General features: G+C 41.6%; 1 protein-coding gene across 7 annotated transcripts in view; it reads left to right on the top strand.

Annotated features, from left to right (window-relative positions):
• Nucleotides 1–17,433, top strand: part of chd9 (chromodomain helicase DNA binding protein 9) — a 104,978-nt gene extending 87,545 nt beyond the window's left edge. For 4 of the 7 annotated variants that reach the window (XM_015382686.1, XM_015382685.1, XM_015382691.1 and 1 more), the window contains 18 exons: nt 202–401; nt 518–677; nt 5,252–5,341; nt 7,297–7,400; nt 7,718–7,835; nt 7,918–7,975; nt 10,025–10,073; nt 10,193–10,445; nt 10,561–10,766; nt 11,035–11,904; nt 12,005–12,174; nt 12,591–12,821; nt 13,714–13,891; nt 14,441–14,622; nt 14,731–14,952; nt 15,057–15,206; nt 15,324–15,428; nt 15,601–17,433. In XM_015382686.1, the coding sequence (XP_015238172.1) occupies nt 202–401; nt 518–677; nt 5,252–5,341; nt 7,297–7,400; nt 7,718–7,835; nt 7,918–7,975; nt 10,025–10,073; nt 10,193–10,445; nt 10,561–10,766; nt 11,035–11,904; nt 12,005–12,174; nt 12,591–12,821; nt 13,714–13,891; nt 14,441–14,622; nt 14,731–14,952; nt 15,057–15,206; nt 15,324–15,428; nt 15,601–16,569 (4,315 nt within the window). In that variant the 3' untranslated portion in view covers nt 16,570–17,433. The remainder of the gene's footprint in view (nt 1–201; nt 402–517; nt 678–5,251; nt 5,342–7,296; nt 7,401–7,717; nt 7,836–7,917; nt 7,976–10,024; nt 10,074–10,192; nt 10,446–10,560; nt 10,767–11,034; nt 11,905–12,004; nt 12,175–12,590; nt 12,822–13,713; nt 13,892–14,440; nt 14,623–14,730; nt 14,953–15,056; nt 15,207–15,323; nt 15,429–15,600) is intronic. The other 3 variants (XM_015382689.1, XM_015382688.1, XM_015382687.1) reach the window with 3 other exon arrangements.
• Nucleotides 17,434–19,485: the final 2,052 nt, after the last annotated feature.

The raw sequence follows: 19,485 nt of genomic DNA, 5'->3' as shown, positions 1-19,485 counted from the left end.
AGGCATTGATGCGATTAATCGCGATTAAAAAAATGTAATCGATTGACAGCACTAATATTAATATCAATAGAAATAAATAATTCGACCACTTTATTTGATGAATCTCAAAACAAGATCATTTGTGTTAAGTTATTGTCGAATATTTTTTGGCATTTTAATGTACGGACATGCATTCTGAAAGGGTTCGTAATTGCTTTCCAGATGGGGTCGTTGGAAAGATATCCTTAACCACGGTCGTTTCAAGAAGCAGTTGACCGAGCGGGATGTGGAGTCCATCTGCAGAGCCCTGCTCGCCTACTGCCTGGTCCATTACCGTGGCGATGACAAAATAAAGAGCTTCATGTGGGACCTGATAGCTCCCACTGAAGACGGGCGCACCAAGGAGCTGCAGAATCACCTCGGTGAGTGTTTCCCATTCACTTCAAGGATTTATTACCTTCTCTGATAGCAAAACTATTCACACCTTTGACCTCTCAAAGCATTGCCGCACAAGCTGATAGTTCTTTTTTTCCACTAGGCCTGTCAGTCCCAGTACCTCGGGGCAGAAAGGGCAAGAAGATGAAGACCCAGACTAGTTCTTTTGATATCCACAAAGCTGAGTGGCTCCGGAAGCACAACCCTGAGCACATGCTGCAGGACGACGGCTATAAGAAGCATCTGAAACACCACTGCAACAAGTAGGTGTTTGGCTATATTCCATTATACACGCAGCCCTGTTAGAAATGCATTGTTGTTATTCAGTCTCATGTACTTCCACATGTGTTATTGCCATAGGGTAAATAAGTATCTTGGTTTGTCGCTGGATGACTTTGGATGCTCTGTAAATGTTCTAGTAGATGACTGATTCTGACTGTATATTGCTGGATAGATTTTCTGCCTTTGGTGGTAAGAAAATAGTTTGCTCTTTATGTTAAAGCCTTTAAGCCGTTATAGCTACTAGCAGGTGGTGATTATTCTCTCTTAACTGCAATTTTTTTCATTTATTTCTTATAGAATGAAGGCTAAGTGAATAAAAATACAATTTGCATGTGGCTCAGATTTTAACAGGGTTACTGCCAAGCCACAGTAATTAGGAAGCACTCCAACTTCTATTGAAGCTGACAGCCTACTGATTGATTAACGGACGTGGATCGCATGTGAATCAGCTGGCTCTAAAGAACCCCATCAAAGTTCAGACCAGCTAATGGTCATCATAGATCTCTCTTATTTAAAGCTGGATGTGAGTGCTTGGCTCTCATTGAAACGCTGGTTTGAGACGTTGGAGCACAATAAAGTGTTGCTTCTCTTCGGGATGGAGGCAGTTGGTCGCTGAGCTCTGGCTGCAGAGCTCTGCAGCTTCCATAGAAAGTTCTCCTTTGTTTCTTTGTCTAGTAGTGCTGAATCTCATGATTGTGTGATGTGTGACATGCCGGGCATTTGGGGACACGTGCTCAGCAGAGTTTGCTGACTCGTGCATTCTCAGTCGGAGGACCTGGAATGTGACTGGCGGTCTGGGGGTGAAGGGTTCACCGGTGCTCTAAGCAGGGCTGCATGTTTGCAGAAGCACATGACTCCTTTACGGCAAAGGAAAACTTTGAGAAGCAATTATTTCTGATTGGTTACAAATCAAGCACAGAAGTATGTAGACATTTTACCCCTTTTTTAATTAATCTGATTATTCAATAATTAGAAAAAGGCGGAAACTCCTTTAGATTTTTTTCCCCCTAGTTAAAATAGGGTCTTACAGTATGATGGATTTCATGCATGCTCCTCTCTTCAGAGGTGCTTTTCTTATTTGCTTTGGAGAGGCTGCCTACAGCTGTGTAGAAGAGATGCACCGAAAATTTTCAGCCACCAAAAATATTCAACCGAAAATGGCCAAAAAACCTTCTCAGTTTAGGGCCAATAGACATTTAACACTGAAACAACATGGGCAAAACTTGCAATGATGTGGTAAAAAAAAAGCAAAGCCAGCAAGAAAGAAAAAAGATTGCAAAGAAACGGCACAGCCAGCACGCAGAAAAGTTGTGGAGCGCATAAAGAAAGGACTGAGACAACAGAGCACAGGTAGCACAGCAGAGTTTTTTAGCTGACAGGTTTTGAGTGAGGTGGGACAAATTTAAGCACTGCACACCAGTCTCACTGTGCGCTCAGATAAGTGGCACAAAATGCCATAGAATTAAAAAACATCCCGATCACCACTCTGAATATAAGAAGAATAAAACATGGAAACCAAAACTGACACCAAACATGCCCACTCTGTCTGGGTAAGAGGTGTCTGAAAACACAAGAATATTTTCCTAAGGTAAAAGACATCACAACAAAATTTCAGTCGCAAATACATGTTTTAGTACTTTTGCTATTGAATATTTAATTGAAATGCCTTGAGTTAAAAAAAAAATAAGCTTTTTAATAGGATTAGTGCACATCGTATAATATTTGACATCATAACTTCTTTCTGTGTTTTGTTTTTTTAGCTTCGGTTTCCTAATTTTTTCGGTTTCAGCTAAGAACTTTAATTTGGGTGCATCCCTGCTGAGTAGTGTTTCTCTGAAGCCTCTCAGGATGAACTGTCTCCCAGACACCACCCACCAAAAAAGGCTTAAGAGCGATTTTGATGAAGGGCTGCAGTGACAGGCAGAGGACAGGCAGCTGCTCCTGGTCGACACTGAAAGAGGGAGGGAGCGATCTGACCTTACAGAGATGCTGCTGACGTCATTTTGCCAAGGCCTACTGTTGGACCTTGAACGCTGAAAAACTTCAGGGGTTTTTATTGGCATTTTATGTGATAGAAAAAATGCAATCCAGTCTGTATGAAAAAGAAAAGGCCTGCGTGGGGCATGATGTGGCAGTCCACCTGTGTGTGATTTAATTTCAGTAAATACAGCTGCTCTGTGGAAGCCTCAGATGTTTGTTAGGAAACATCCGTTAGCTAACTGCATCATGGAAGCCAAGGAACAAAGAGTTGGGTTATTAAAACAATATCACAGAGCATCCTCCAAAAACAGAAGGACGGCACGTCTGCAAACCCACCAACACATGGCAACTGAAGTGACATTTGTGGCCTAAATGGGACAGGCAGCTGAGAGGCCTGTGGTAACCTTGGAGACACAGCAGGCCTCCACAGCTCAAGTGGGAGAATCTGTTGACTAGACAGCTAGTAATCATGTGTTCTACTTCTGAAACTGTAAATAGTACCGGCAAAGCCTCAGACTTACCCAGGCGAAGCAGTCAACCTGGACCGACAGGCTGGGTTAGTAAGAACTCAGGAGGAGCTGCTGATATAAACAGAATAAATGGAGGAAGTTTTTCAGCAGGGAAAATGATTTGTTGCACCTTTCATAAAAGAAAACGGTTATCATAAACATTTCACAGACACAGCAGACGTGCAAAACGGGTCTCTGGTGAGACATGGTGGTGGCGTCATCATGTTATGAGAACGCTTGTCCCTAGCATGGACCACAAAGCTGGTTTCTAGAAGGTTGATTTAGCTGGATATGGGTGTTTATTTGTCTGTTTAACCTGACAAAATGTTAGAAACCTTAAACTAGCATGTTGTTTTTTCTAAGGCGGAGCACTGGCCAACCCTCCACTCACATCATACCTGCTCCCCAACTTTGCTTGGAGAACCTCGTCCTTGTTGGTTTAGAGGCTTACTTAAGTCCTGCTATGTCTAGCCTCGTGAGACCATCCTGATCTCGCGAGCTTTCAAGGTTTCACTCGCAGATCAGTCTGGAGACTCTCCGTTAAAGAAAATTTGGAGCCGTTCACCAAACGAACGTCCAATCAGCGTTGGCTTTGAGGCGGGTTGAGGTGTGACGCAACGAGAAGCGCGACAGTTCAGTCTAAAGAACATGGCGGCTTTAGCCGATGAAACTAGCGTTAGCGTGGCTATCGAGCAAGTTTTATCGGAATTACAGAGTATTTCTTCCCTGAAAGAAGAGCAAAACACTGCTCTGGAGGCTTTTCTCAGAGGAAAAGATGTTTTTGCTCTTCTCCCGACTGGTTTCGGCAAGAGTAGCCTGGCTTGTGGTTGTGTTTTCGTCGTCGCTCTGTTAGTACGTCATATGCTTCGTTGATCTGATTGGTTTATTTGGTCCGTCTATCACCAACATAGGCCAATCAGCTAACCAGTATTTTCGCCCCTTCCCAAAATTACTTCAACGGAAGGTTTCCAGATGGAAATCCATCTGGCGGAGTCAGGTTATTCTATGTCACCTCCATCAGGCAAAAAGGCATTTTAGGCCAAGAAGTTTAATATTCATTTTTATTTAAAGCAGAACTACCTTTGAAGGTTTTGCTGAGTGGTTTAAATTAGAAATAATAAATCAAAATGCTTTTTTAATAGTGTTCAGACTATTTAAGCTGTAACCTGAAAATATATTTCTTTTATTTCCACTCCTGCATTTTTTTTTATTTATAAAGGGTAGTTGTCACTTAAGATATTTTTTCCATCTTTTAAATTCAAACGCTAAAACACCATTTTAATGTTTAAGGTTTTCTCTTAAAAACCTTTTCCATAATAAAACCTTCACTTAACATTGATTTCCCACCATCCTGCTAACCACAGCTTCACATCTTCCCAGCAGACCATAAGATGAACCTTAAAATCATTTTTAAGTGGTTATTTAATTTTTTTTTTTTTTTGCATATGGAGAAAAAAAAAAAAGACTCTTCTCTGCTGGTTTTTAATGCAGAGTGGCGCTCCACTGCTACCACCACTTTAACACTACTTCACTCCAAAGCTGACGTCTGATGTGCGATCATGCATTATAGAGCTAATGTCTCCCCTGTGAGTCATGCTGTCTCCAGCTTGTCAGCCCGAACTTCCCTTCCTTCCTCTCCTTCCAGGGAACAATCACGACACAACTGCAGAGGTGCTGTCGTTTTACTCTGTCCTCAGAGTCTCGTTAGAGAAGATGTCACAACTCTCATTTCAGAAACTCTTTGTTATTCAATGTTGCATTGACAGATATTTGTGTGTTTTACATGTTTTTCTTGATCAGCAGAGGGTGTAATGTTTCAACCTCAGATATTACAAAAAAAAAAAAAATTGTTTTTGATTTTAATGTGGGTGTGCAGCAGTGAAAACTGTTTGGACCGTGACCGTACAGAACAAGCTTTGGATTACAGCTCGATTGTCACACATTTAGCTCATTTGCATTGTATTTAGCAGGTGTCTGTGCGTGTGAGTGGGTGCGCTGGATCTGCTCGCTCAGCGTTTGTGGATGGACGGGGCTTTGTTGTGATCTGCCGCGTTTTCTCTCTGCAGGGTGCTGCTCCGGGTCAGAATGCTCTACTACCTGAAACAAGAGGTGATCGGAAGTCAGGCCCAGAAGGTGCTGGACGGCGGCGACTCCAGGTGAGCTCAACTACAGCAATGCTCTGGTGTTGATTTTATGCCTTTACTGAAAGAGGAAAAAAATAATCTAACCTATTTATAAATAAAATAAGCAGAAAATTACCTCAGCACCAGATGTGCTAAGGTCTAGTTAGATGTAGATGTAGAGCTGCTGAAAGGAAACAAGTCTAGGTTGAAATACTTATAATTTTGAAATACATTTTGAACATTTAAATTGATGTGTGGGTTTGGACATCATTTCAACTTGTTGAAGGAGGAAACTCTTGCAAAGCATTCATTAAATGGAGGCACAGCACACCCTGCTGGTGAAATGGGTTAGAACACCTTAAACATTAAAGTAGGCTTTTTGAAAACGCACATGACTTAAATCAGTAAGAATTCATGTTTATTTTATGTTGTTTAATTTATATTAAAGCTATCCTTAGTAGTTTATCCTTTGTGTTTACAGTAAACGGAGCAATGGGTAAAAACCTTTAAAATTATAGAAATTTTACATGCAGCTTCTCCATTCAGTAGGAGGTTAAAGACAAAGTGCATCTCAGCAAATTTGAATGTCATACAAATTCTATATATTCATTAGAGAAAGATTTAACTAAAGAATTTTTTTCTGATTGTTCTAATCTAGTTAAATATGAGCCGTTTGCTGATTGGTTGCTGGTTTTAACCTCTGCTCTATCTTTGTTTGTGTTTTTGCCCAATTTTATGCCAACTCCACTTTTGTCATTCTGCCCCAAAGTAGCTGTGGCTGCCATGTAGCAAACCACCATCAGTGCAGGAATGGATAAATGACTGAATGTAGTGTAAAACACTTTAAACTTGGACTTGAAAACATGCTACATAAGTTAAGTTCAGTTAGTATTTTATCAGTTATGAAGGAGAAGCCGGAAAGGTCCATCCTTAATCCTTAACTAGAGCTTCAAACAATGCTGATTTCAAGTCAACAATTGCAAACTTAAGTGGAAAGTGGGAATAGTGTGATAGTTAGCATCATGACTTGGAGGGAGTTTACTTCAAATGTAAATTAATTTGGCTTCATTTTTGGCTGTCACATTGTCATCATCTGGAGGAAGAGAAAAGAATCAAAGAGCTGATTCCATGTTAGCAGTTCCAGAGCTACCAATACCAGATATATTGAGTACCAACAGGTTAGGTGCCACAATATTGTAATGCTGTGAATTTAAAGAAAGAGCTGAATCAATGGCTTTGTTCAATGAGCAGTGGCATAAAAACATACATTTCATTTGGCCAGCATCCGTATTTGAAAATATTGTTTTTTTTGCATGTGTTTTGCGGTGGGATTCAGAAAAAACCTTCAAAACTATCACAAGTAATGCTTTAAGTATTTTAGTTAGTGGGTAATGAATATATATGAGTTCTGATCATATTGTAATTATCATCAACCAGAAATCAGATTATTTTTTCCATGTTAAAACATGTTTGTTGGTGTTGAGTTTCAGTTTAAACTTCCTGGAAAATCCAGACTGTGAGACGGGCTGGGTTTTTTTTTTTTTTTTTTGGACTGGTTATTCATACCAGAAACGCCCATCAAAACGTGCTCTCCACAAACTGAGACTTTGTTCCTCCTTCTGTAATGACATCAGTCCTGGCAGGGTGCTAACATTAGCCCGCCTTGCTATCACCACTCCTGTCTCTTACCTGCAGGTGGTGTTGCTATTTGTGTAAGAGACCAGGAAACAATGGTAAACAGACATTAGCTAACTGCTAATGTTGCTAACGCTACATCCACGTTAACTTAAATACACACAGGTCAAATTCTTGTGCATTCCCTCGTGGGAAAACAGGGATCTGAATGAGCCATTTCATTGTGGTTGTCCTGAAAATGATTAAACTTGAATTTATGGAATTTCTGAAGGATTGTATTTAAAGTGAAATGCACCTGTGTATCATCTTTATGCAGATTGGTAGCCATATTCTTCCCTTTCTTTGTTCCACAGTGAGGTTAAGATCTGGGTGCCGGACCCGGACCACTCGGAGCTCCCAGCCCTTTGGTGGGATGCAGTCGCCGATAAATGTCTTCTACTTGGAGTCTTCAAGCATGGTACAATAAAAACAAGATTATTTTAGGGGGAAATTAAAGTCTTTAAATGTATTTGTGTTTTTTATAGAACTCGGGACTTGATTTGATTTTATTGAAATTAATTGCCAGACACATTATTTTGAGTTGCAAACTTATCTTCTTGATAAGTGGAATAAATTTAGTTTTGTTGTCCCTATTTTTAACCTAGTTATCTTTGCTCCCAAATGTTTGGTGTGAATTCAGACAGCTTGTGTGTGTCTCCTGATCACTATCCACAAGTTTCCATATATTATCATCTGCTAAATGTGCCGTTTTGTTTGCCTTTCTGCTTCTCCCAGGATATGAGAAGTACAACACAATTCGAGCAGACCCAACTCTGTGCTTCTTAGACCGCGTTGGTCGGCCGGATGAGAAGGCCATCGCTGCTGAGCAGAGGAGCAATGACTTCATGGATGGGTGAGTCCGGAGCCCGACTGCTTTTGTCGTACTCTGCTGTATAAAGGTGAACTGGTAAAAGCACTGTGCATTTTGACTGTAGGGATGTGGATGATCCAGAGTATAAACCTGCTCCAGCCCTTCTGAAAGATGAGATGGAGGTAAGCCAACAGATATAAGAGGAAATAGGAAGTGGTTATTACTGTAATGATTCAGCTAATGAAGGACATATCTTTTTGACATGCCTTTAATAGTTAGAGTGGACGTCATCTTTGTTCTCAGAGCCAAGTTAGTTAATAGATAAAGATATAAGTTATCCAGAGCCTCTTATAGTTGGCTCTGAAACGATGGGTGTCATGATTATTAGACGTAAGCAGCATCATACACACAATATTTGGACAGTTTATCCTTAAAGTGTTTAAGTTTCCTGTATGATCTCATCAAATTGTCTCTTTAAAGCACCTTGAGATTAGATGTGTTGTGAATTGGTGCCATATAAATGAGCCCAATTGAATTTACAATCAGAAAGTTGGAAAAAATGGCCACTATGATAGAAATTATTTAGAAGTGTTTTTTTGTGTGTTAAGATGGCCACTGATTATTTATTAAGAGCAGCTATTTAGGGAGTGTGGATTAGCAATGCTTAGAGTGACCATAGAATATGCCATTTATCTCTGGAGTAAAAGGGAAAAGGTTTAGGTTAGTTTCTAAATGAAGGGCATCTTGAAACCTGAATCAGTGGGCCCAACACTGCCCCCCTCTGGCTGTGCCACACATCACACAAGTTGATTCTCTCTAAACCAGTTAATGGAAAAATATCTCCTTTTCTGACCAAATGATAGCTTTGAAAACTTAATAAAATTGAACTTTTACTTATTTTGGCCATGAACATTGGGAGTCATTTATCTTTGAGTCACATTACAACTTTTCATTCAGTGTTCAGCATTTTTTTTTTTTTTGGACCTGTTGATAATAAGAGGAACTAAATCTATAATGCTTGATCTTTACTGTTAAGCAGCATGGTATTCCTGCGGCTTTCTGTAGCTCTAAAGGAGATACCTGTTATCTAGTCAGTCAGTCATGATTGGTTCCCACCTGTATACAATACTAATAAAGAAAAAAAACTGTTTCAAGTGTAGGAGCCTTCTGTTAGTCTGTTTACCAACAGAGAAGGAAGGTTGCTGGGGTGTTGAGCCACACTAAACTGGAGTAAACTGGAACCACTTAAGTTTTTTTTTTTTTTTTTTCGAAACTTCATGAAGAGACTTTAAACCCTAAGAAATTTTTAACCAAAAGTTTTAGTGGTTTTTTAGCTATGAACTTTTTTATTTATCTTGCTGGCATACGATATAACCAACATCTTATCAGTAATCAGCCTGGGAGATAGGAGGGGTGTAAAGGTAACCAAAGATTCCAGTTTACTTCATACTTTAGCTTTAACATCAGGGTTCAGTAAGGTTTTGGGAAAATTATAAAATATATATTTTTTTCACTTCGTTCAGCAATAATAGGACTTAAAATTTAACTTTTTGAGAAAATAGTTAGACTTTCGAAGAGTGGCTAATAAAGAACTGACCTGAGATCTGGTTTTAATTTTTACATTTTCTCTCTTTAAGATCTATAATAAAGCGTTTTTGCACAAATGTTACCCTCTTAAAATACAATGATTATTAGTGTTGATGTTTTGGTCGGGTTAAAAGCTGTCATAGGAAGCGTATGCAAATTTCCGGCCAAATAGCCTGATTTTTATTTCATTTTGTTTCTGCTGACTCAAACGTTAGCTGGAAACGGCAAACGGATGAAATATAAGGGTTTCAATATTTCAAATATTGGGCAAAACTGTGTAAATTCTTCTCTGAATGAATACATAAATAAACCAACATTTTTTTTTTATTTAAAATTCAGTTTAGGAACAAATGCTTTAATGCACAAAGGTAGACCAACGATACCCTTTATTTTCTGTTGCTTTAAAAGCTACTACCCTAAACAAAGACCCTTCAGTCCTTTTATATTATAATATAAAAATAATTATATATTAAATAATAATAATAATCTGAATTGACAGTTTAGAGGTTTAATTGGTTGTCAGTAAAGGCCATAAAGAGCCTAATGGCTCCATTTCTGATTCTATAAATCCACTTTGGATGAGTCATAATAATCTCCTTGTTTCCTCTAAAGTCGATGTATCTAAAGTGTTTGATGTCCTGCAGGATGACGCCTCCTCCCCTGGAGATTTGGTGGTCTCTGATAATGCTGGAGGTGGGTATTAAATCTTTGCAATCCTTCGTGGTATTTTATATTTATTTCAAGCAAAGCCTTCCTACGCAGGGCAAAGCATTAGGATCTTGTTTCCACATATATTTTTTACTTCATTCCAGATGCACCTCTGTTGACGGAAGGCCAGACTGCTTACTGGCCCTCCCCCTCAGTGCTCACAGCCAGACTGAGGCGACTGATCACAGCCTCCCAGCGCTACACAAAGAGTCGGCAGATCCTCCACATCCATCAGACTCAGTCCCACCCTCAGACCCAGCAGGCCATGATGCTCTCTGCCCCCGTCTGCCCACTGGCCCCCACACTTAAAGACACGCTTAACCCTAAAATGGCTGCAAAGATTGAACGCCAGCAGAGGTCAGAAGCTGAGGAGATTGATAAATACTGAAAAAACAATCAAAACATGCTCATGTTATTGGAAATGCAGTGATTGTTTATGTTTTTATCTGTAATCTACATGCGCTCCCTGCAGATGGACCAGGAGAGAAGAAGCTGATTTCTATCGGGTGGTCTCCACCTTTGGCGTCGTTTTTGACCCAAACCTCGGGCAGTTTGACTGGACCAAGTTTAGGGCCATGGCTCGGTTGCACAAGAAAACAGACGAGAGCCTTCAGAAATACCTCTGCGCCTTCACCGCCATGTGCAGGAGGGTGTGCCGCCTGCCACCCAAAGATGGAGGTCAGAACCTTCCTTATTTCTAGCTTTTTGCATTCACGCATGTATTTTCTTGTTTAAAATCAGAAAAGAGGCTGGGAATAGTTCCAGACTGTCTGCTTTTAGAGTAGTCAGTAGCTGTTTGGTAAACACGCTGTCCTGCCACCTCAGGGGTACAGCTGATAAGGTTAATCATTACAGGAAAGGCAAATATTGTAACTTTAAAGTTGTAGGCACCAATAAGCCTACAAGGTTGTATCTGTAGAACAAACATCATTTCCTCTTGTTCCAGATTTGGCAGTGGATCCTTCCCTGACCATCCAGCCAATCACAGAGGAGCGAGCATCCCGTACCCTGTACAGAGTAGAGCTGCTTCGACAGGTCAGGGAACAAGTCCTCAGACACCCGTTACTGTATGAACGCCTGTCCCTGTGCCAGATGAGCTCTGATCTTCCTGTGTGGTGGGAGGCTGGGACTCACGACCGTGACCTGCTGATTGGTGCTGCAAAGCACGGCGTCAGTCGGACGGATTATCACATTCTTAGAGACCCCGATCTCTGCTTCATGGCAGCCCAACGCAACTACAGCCAGGTGAAGGCTGCCCAGCAGCAGCAGCGCACAGCGACCCCGCTGCTGCATACCCAGTATCAGGCTCCCAGCTCCTTACCGCCAGGTTCCCCACTGCCTCCACCTCAACACAGAGACCCTGACCCCTGCGGACTTGTTCCAAAAGTGGAACCAGCCTCGGAGGAGGAGGTAAAAGAAAGGCAGGGGGAGGGATGGAGCCCCCCTCAGCTGCCAGCGACTCCCACTGGCCTGGAGGAAAAGCCGATTTTAGGGGCGAAGGACAGCGAGAGGCAAATGGTGGCGGCGCGAACCAAACCGCTAACGCCCAACTCCACAGAAAAGAAACCCAAGAAGGCGAGCAAGAGGGGCCGCAGGGAGGCCCGGCGAGGCTCCGAGTCCGACTCGGATCGCTCCTCCTCCAGCTCTTCCTCACGCTCATCTTCATCGTCTTCATCCTCCTCTTCCTCCTCCTCGCACTCTGGCTCAAGCTCTTCCTCCTCCTCATCGTCTTGCTCCTCCGGCTCTTCTTCGTCATCGTCGTCCTCTTCCTCTTCTGATGACAGTGAAAGCGAGGGAGAGGAAGCCAAGAAGAAAGGTGAGTTCCAGAAGGTTTAAGGATGTAATACTTCCTGTTTGGTTTAAGAGGTCATAAACCTAGAGGCATGTTTTTGGAAACCTTCCCCTGGTTTTCACAGTGCCTGTAACCGCGAGTGTTAAAGGTTTCGACGAGGACAGCGTGGCGTCTCTGAGCACCACCCAGGACGAAATGCTAGACTCTCACATGTCTGAGAATGGAGTCGCAAACAGCTCCTCCCATCCTTTCCAGGGAGGAGGCTACATGTTGGCTGCATCGTACTGGCCCAAGGTAAATACTGTACCTCTCTTGCTTTTCATATCTAGAGCTCGTTAAGCTCTTAGTAACGTTTACATTTCAGCTGAAAGTTCAAATTCTGATCACCTGCTGGCCTTCCTATTCAATGTTCTCTTCTATGTCTGTTATTTTCCTTTGATTCTAATCTCTGTTTCAAAAGTCAAATAGCCATAATGGGGCTAAAAGGCAGAATTATGTTTTTAGAAAATAATATGCAGTTAATTAAGTTGCAGTTGATTTTTTTTTACTCTTTTAATTAGAATTTTCCTATATGGTTTAAGTGCATTTAAAAGAGTTTAACATCACAAAATGGCCACTGTTTAATGGGAATAAAAATGATGAAGAGCTAAATTGATCCCTGGGCTCATTTTTCCTTATTTGTTTTTTAACTTTTCTGTTTCCTCGACTAGGACCGTGTGATAATCAACCGCCTGGACAGCATCTGCCAGGCTGTGCTTAAGGGCAAGTGGCCTGGCCACCGCCGGGTCTATGAGCCCGGCAGCACGGTCGCCTCCTTCTACACCACCAAGCTGCTGGACAACGCCAACAGCCTGTGCGAGGACCCCTCTGCCTCTCCACAAGGGTCAAAGGTGACCAAGCATGTTGCAGAAAACAAGGAGTTCTCAGTAAAACTCAATGATGTATGTCTGATTTCTCAATTCCTCCCTCCGCCCCCATCCCTCCGCTTCAGCCCTAACTGTAGGACCCTACCTACCTCTTCTCTGCCACGACCGCTGTTAGCTGCTGCGTTCAGCATGTCTCTGCGCTCTCCGACCCGCTTTCCTTTGGGGATGATTAGCGGTTTGCGCTGCCTGGCAGGAGGAGAGATTAATTTAATAACAGCCTTCCCGTCTTTTCCCACGCACTCTGTTTGAATTGGGCTCTCAGGCTGTGATTATATGAACACCAATCATTCAGGCATGAGTGTATGATAAGCTTCCGTTTGATGCCCCTCTGCACTGAGGGGGTCTTGCCTGTAATCTGACTGGAATGGGGGACTTTTTAATGTTTTTTCTAATATGCTTGTTGGCAACATGGCTATAACCTAAGGAGGAATCATTTTTCCTTTTAATCCTTTCTTGTTGCATTTTGATAAAACTGATTCTGTTTTTTTTCTTCAGAAAGCTGCTTGTTGTCTTTAAATGGGGACATTTTATGCTGACAGCAGCTACTGTAACTCTTTGGCATGACTTCTAAGCACAGTCCAGACTCCAAATAGACTTTACCCACTGCCCTGCTCAGCACCACCCACTGTGTGTTCATGTGTCCCACAAGTACTAACAAAAAAACACCCTGAAAAGTCTTTGCTGTCATTGTTTGAGAAAAACTTTCATGAAATTGATAGATTTTATCTTAAACTTTTAAAAGCTTTTAAAAGCAAAATAAATGAAACAATGTAACCTGTTTTGTGAAGAGTAGATCACATATTTTTTCAAAATCAGAAAAATAATATAAGAGCCTTTGAGGTATTTTCTTTGTATTCCATGATGTTTTTAACCTCAGTCTGATTAACCTTCATGTCTGTGATTGTAGCAGGAGGGCGGACTAAAGCTGACCTTTCAGAAACAGGGCCTACCGGTAAAGAGGCCCCTAGAGGCCGAAGAGGGCCCACAGGCCCAGCAGCAGTATCTGGCCCGGCTCCATGAGCTGCAAAGCGCTTCAGACACAGGCCTGGCTGACATAACCAAGCCCCAAAGCAGCTTCCAGACTGGTAGGTTGTTTCCTTTTTTATTTTTTTATTTAAGCCTGATATGCCTAAAAAGATTTTAAAGTGCTTAGACTGTTCTACTCCTCTTTTGGCCACTAGATGGCAGCAGAGCATAGTGTTACTGAACTGAGACTTTCAGATGATTTTATATACAATTTATAATATATAAACAGGAAAAAATATATATATAAGATAGATAATATATATTATTATTATTTTTTTTCCCCTGTTAGTAATGGTGCTAAAAAACACAAATGTATGTTTTTTCATACATAAACCAAAAACTTCCTAAACATTAAAAAAAGACCAATAAACAAAAAAAATATTAGTATTTTAAATTGAGAAAAGCTCCTTTGTTGCCTCTGCAATTATGTAGAGGATGCCCAGCAGTCATTCTAAGCTACAACATGTCAGTGCGACTGAAGAAAGTTTAGCGGAAGGAAAACGTAACTGCTGCGTTTTCCAATAAATACATAACCATGTCTGTCAAGTTGAGACGGAACTTTTAAAGCAGCTGCCAATACTCTTCTTTTAATTTGTTCTTTCATGCAGACGTTCACAGCAGCCATGCTGTCTCTCCTTCAGTTATTCCGGGTGTTAGTGGTCAGATGAGGCTGAATGGAGCAGTGGACGGTCAGCCCATGGTTAAGAAGAGAAGGGGAAGAAGGAAGAATGTTGAAGGAATGGAGCTGCTCTTCATGAACAAGAATAAATCACCTATTAATTCAGATCCGGTAAAACTTAATTAACTCCTTTGTAAATATTCTATAAATAATAAAAAACATTTTTTAAACTACAGGAGGTAGACTAAATGAAAACATTCTGTTCTTATGCCCGCTCAGGTGGCTCCAGGATGGGGTGGAATTGGTCAGGTGGGAATCACAGGAGCTGCTGTACCAATGAACTCCAGTCAGATCCCTGCAGACACAGACACCAGGGTCCCTGTTATCAACCTTAAAGATGGCACCCGACTAGCAGGGGACGACGCTCCTATGAGGAAAGATCTAGACCAGTGGCTTAGGGAGCACCCTGGCTTTGTGGCGGATACAGGAGCTTTTATCCCAGTGAGTTTCTTTTTTTTTTTTTTCTTCACTCTCAGCTGCTCTGGTTTTTGTTTGAAAATTCAGAATTTCATTTTACTGAAATATGCTTGTTTTCTTTTTTCTAGGGGGTGAATAAGATGCAGATGCAGTTCCACTTCCAGGATGGACGACCGAAGCAGAAGAGGCACCGCTGCAGGAATCCCAACAAGATCGACGTGAACAGTCTAACAGGGGAGGAAAGGGTGCAGATCATAAACAGGAAAAATGCTCGAAAGGTGAGTTTGTGTCTAATTATGAAGCTCCTCTCCCAGTACGTTTGGTCTTGGTTTTCTTTCTGTGTGTTTAGAGTTTGGCTCTTTTCATGCTTCATGCGGTTTGCTTTTCTTCTTTAGATCGGTGGAGCTTTTGCTCCTCCTCTGAAGGATCTGTGCCGGTTCCTTCAGGAAAATCCAGAGTATGGGGTCCCACCAGAATGGGCTGACGTGGTTAAACAGTCGGTGAGTAACAGTAGTTGTTTTCTCTTTCCACGTTGAGTTCTGTATTTATTTATGTTTTAGTGAAATTGTTATATAATTTTGCTCTAAAGTTGGTATTTAGATACATTTTGAAGTAAAGGAATCTTAGTTTTGCTGTGTTAACCTTATAACCTTGTCTGTTATTTAAAACCAGGGTTATCTCCCTGAGAGCATGTTTGACCGGATCCTGACGGGACCCATCGTTCCTGAGGAGGTCAGCCGACGAGGACGCCGACCCAAAAACCCTCTGGCCAAGGCTGCGGCAGCCGCAGCGACGCCCAGCTCAGCAGCCTCCACCCTGGGTTTGAACCCTTTGCTGGCCAACGGCATCCTCTCTGGAATGGACCTCGGCAGTCTGCAGGCCTTCCAGCAAAACCTCCAAAGTTTACAGTCCCTGCAGCTGACCGCAGGCCTCATGGGGCTGCCGCCCGATGCAAGCAACCTGGCTGCTAGTAACCTTGCTGCCATGTTTCCCATGATGCTTTCTGGCATGGCAGGATTGCCAAACCTGCTCAACATGGGCGGCCTGCTTGGAAAACCGACTCAGGAAGTTGCAGGAGGTTCTGAAGAGAGGGCGAAGGGAACCGACACGAGTGGAGCTACGGATCAGTCGAATGCCCCGCCTCATAGTTCAGAAACCAAAGGAGAAAGGACAGAGAGCTCCAACGTGACTCCTTCCTCCACTTCCAGCTCTGCTTCCTCTGCCACCGTCACACAAAGTGCTTCAGCTGCCTCTGCAGCTACCAGTCACCCACTTTCTCTTAACCCCTTATTACTCTCCAGTATGCTTTACCCAGGGATGCTTCTCACTCCAGGCCTTAACCTTCCTGTGTCTGCCGCACAGCCACAGAGCTCAAACAGCGACCCTTCAACCCTTCCACCCGCTGCTCCTTCCGCTCCTTCAGCCTCCCAGTCGTTACCGACGGAGGCGGGGCAGCCATCAGGAAAGGGTGAAGAGGAGGGGCCAGAGGAGGCTTTGGATGAAGAGGAGGAGGACGAGGAATCTGCAGAACCGAGAGAAAACAGTGGTCCCGAATGTTCAGCGAAAGCGGAGTCATCTTCATCAGAGTCTGGGAGCTCCTCCTCATCCTCCGATGATTCAGACTCCAGTGACGAGGACTGAACCGATGAACACAAAATAAAAAAATTTATTTATGTATTGCCTAGAAATGTAGACATTTATTCACATATATATGGATTTTCCAGCACTTATGTTGCGATTTCTTTACGTGTAAATATAAGAACTAACTACGTTGTGTAAAAAAACAAAACAAACAAAAAAAAAAAGACTGTAAAAAAACCCTAAAAAAAACTGAATTAAAGGAGCTGAAATAAAATGTTCATGTCTGTTCACAAGGTACAGTCTTGTTTTGAGACAGTTTGCATGTCAGACTTTGGTACTTTCTGAACTTTGTGAACTTGTAACGCTGATAATGTACAATTGCAACAGAAAAAAAGGCATTATTGTAATTATGCTAATTATGTCAGGATTAATTTTATTAAAAAAAGATAAAACTACATCAACTCGCTCGTTGAGCAGTACTATTAATATATTTTGATTGTTGTGGCGGTTGACACTTTACAAACACTTGGGTTCACTTGTTAAATAGCCAGTACATTTGCAGGTTTGTTGACACTTTGGCTTTGCAGATAAACGTTGGATAATGTCAGCAATAACCTGGGCAGCTAATGAATGTCACTGAAGCTGTAGATTCTCTCATCTGCCATGTTTCCACCCCCAGTTTATAATTCATACATACTGCCCCCCCCCCACCCGCATTCAACCCTTTTTATTTATCTTAGGAACCGGATTAAACATTGATTGGGGAAATTAGTTAGTTTTCTGTTTAGGATTAATCCAAATTTTAGAGATGCATCCCTTTCAAGGTGCACTTTATATCCTTAAATAAGGCAAATGTTTTTTTTGTGTGTGTGCAGTTCTTAGATGACGTTATCTATTGACAGGAATTAGGTTTCTGCGGTGTGCCAAAAAAAAAATTCTTAAAAAACCCGACCCCGACGTCCTGAAAGTGTTTTGTGGATAGAATTCCATAAATCCCATCGTATTTGACCGCATCTTTACCTCACCTTTGGCTCCACTGTGCAGATGTACATATGCATGTCTGTCCGTTTTTTTTCCTGGACCGTGTTTGAATGCGTCTCTAAAGCCAGCTCTCCCTCATCCCCTCTGTGACATCACGCCGTCTCCCGCTGTCCCGTCTTTCCTGCTTCCAGAACTTTTCCAGTCCGAATGTTTTTGCGTTCAAGGAGCTTCACTGGTTTCGACTTGTGATTACAAGTGTTCTTTATCTTCAAACATGCCTCTTCAGTCATCTGAAGGAAGTTTAAAGTGTTTCATGAAAGCCTGTGGTGTTAAAAACGTTCAAGTGCCACAAGCACAACATGGATCAATCCTGTTTAAGACTGCGTTTGATTGTTTATCATAGTTGAGTATTACAGTTAGTGCTGGACGGGCTTTGCTACAGGAAGGGCTTTATCATTTCAAACTATGTTTATTATGCCGGGAGTCTGCAGCTCTGTGTCGTTTATCTCACACCGTTCACAAATCTGTTTTGCTGACAAACTGAGCTTCAGCTAGATGTAGAAGTGCCCTTATCCTGCACCTCATCCTCTCATTGAGCCGCTCACTTGCCATGCTTGTGTGTTTCCTTCAGCTTTCCATGCACACGTCCATTTTCGGAGCTGTAACCAGGTTACACATACAACACTGGACTACACTCGAGCCGAAGTACCTTTTTTAATCCTCTCTGGCACAACAGTGCTCTCTAGGACTGCTGTTACACCGTTGACTGTTAGATATTTCCAAGGAGAAGGGGGCCCCTGCATAAACTGTTGAATTCCTGAGTATCTGTAGCACCTCTCTCTCTCTCTCTCTCTCCAGTGGGCCTAAAATAAAAAATAAAATAAAAATAAAAAAATTACGAGGTCTGAAGACAAAGACTGAAGACTCCTCTGTTTTCTAATGTTGCTTTAAAGTGGTTTTCTTGTATGCCTGCTCTATATAGACCTCATCATGGTTTGCTTTCAATACAACTTACATTTTTCTAATGATTACCAACAGTATGGTATTTTTCTATGTCTGAGTAAAACGTACCACTGTCATTTTGTAAATTCACACCACTGCTCTGTTTTAACTGGTAGTGCCCTTATGCAAACACCCAGCCGCTGCTCCGTCTGCTGTAAGCCACTGATGGAATGATTGTCGCCCCTCAGCGAAGCCTCAGTGGAGTAAATTTGCGAGCTGCGGCTTGTTGGAACAGAAGTCGGAAGGGGAAAGGACCCGAATGAGAAATATTTGTATTCATATTTTGGCGTGATTGAAGTAAACAGAGACCAATATGCAAGGGGAACGACAAAACACTACTGCTGTAAAAGGATGACACAATGAGCAAACATGGGATTTGTATTTTCAGTTCAGCTTGATAAGACCGTAAAATGTCACCTTGGTCAGTTTGTCTTTATTTTTTTTCTCATTGGAAAGTTGTAATTCTTGCAAGATGTGGTCTGTGTAGTCAAAATAATTATTGTAGTGCAGGAAAATGCGTCTTAAAGTCATTTGTAATTTATTGGATTACTTTCTATGAAGTTCTATAGAGGAAATTGAGGTTTAATTATTTTTATTAAACATATTCTTCTGACTATTCATCAAATGTGTCTGTGCTTTTTGTTTTAACTAATAATTTTGATCAAATTATTCTGTTCTTACAGTAATTTAGAGACTTCTAAACCAGTCGAAGCAGAAATATTTGCAAAATCTCTAAACATGCCTGAGCATATAAAAAAAAGACAAGTTTTAACCTATATTTAATTTTCTGTCTTACTTCTTAAATGCGAGAAGGAATCAATATTTTTCTGATACAGCAGTCCTCTCATTATGACAACAGTTCTAATTGGAGAAACTTTTAATTGGCTTAAGCTTAATCCTCTCGGGCTTAAATTAAGTTGTAGTTGCAGGAAAAATCTGATATTTGGAGAAAACGATCATATGGGGTAGTAATATAGAATTTTTTTGAGAGAG

The sequence above is a fragment of the Cyprinodon variegatus genome, unplaced genomic scaffold (assembly GCF_000732505.1).
Source record: "Cyprinodon variegatus isolate N-32 unplaced genomic scaffold, C_variegatus-1.0 Scaffold263, whole genome shotgun sequence".
Lineage (NCBI taxonomy): Eukaryota > Metazoa > Chordata > Actinopteri > Cyprinodontiformes > Cyprinodontidae > Cyprinodon > Cyprinodon variegatus.
The sequence above is the reverse complement of the archived record's forward strand: the minus strand, read 5'-3'. Positions and strand labels throughout refer to the sequence as shown.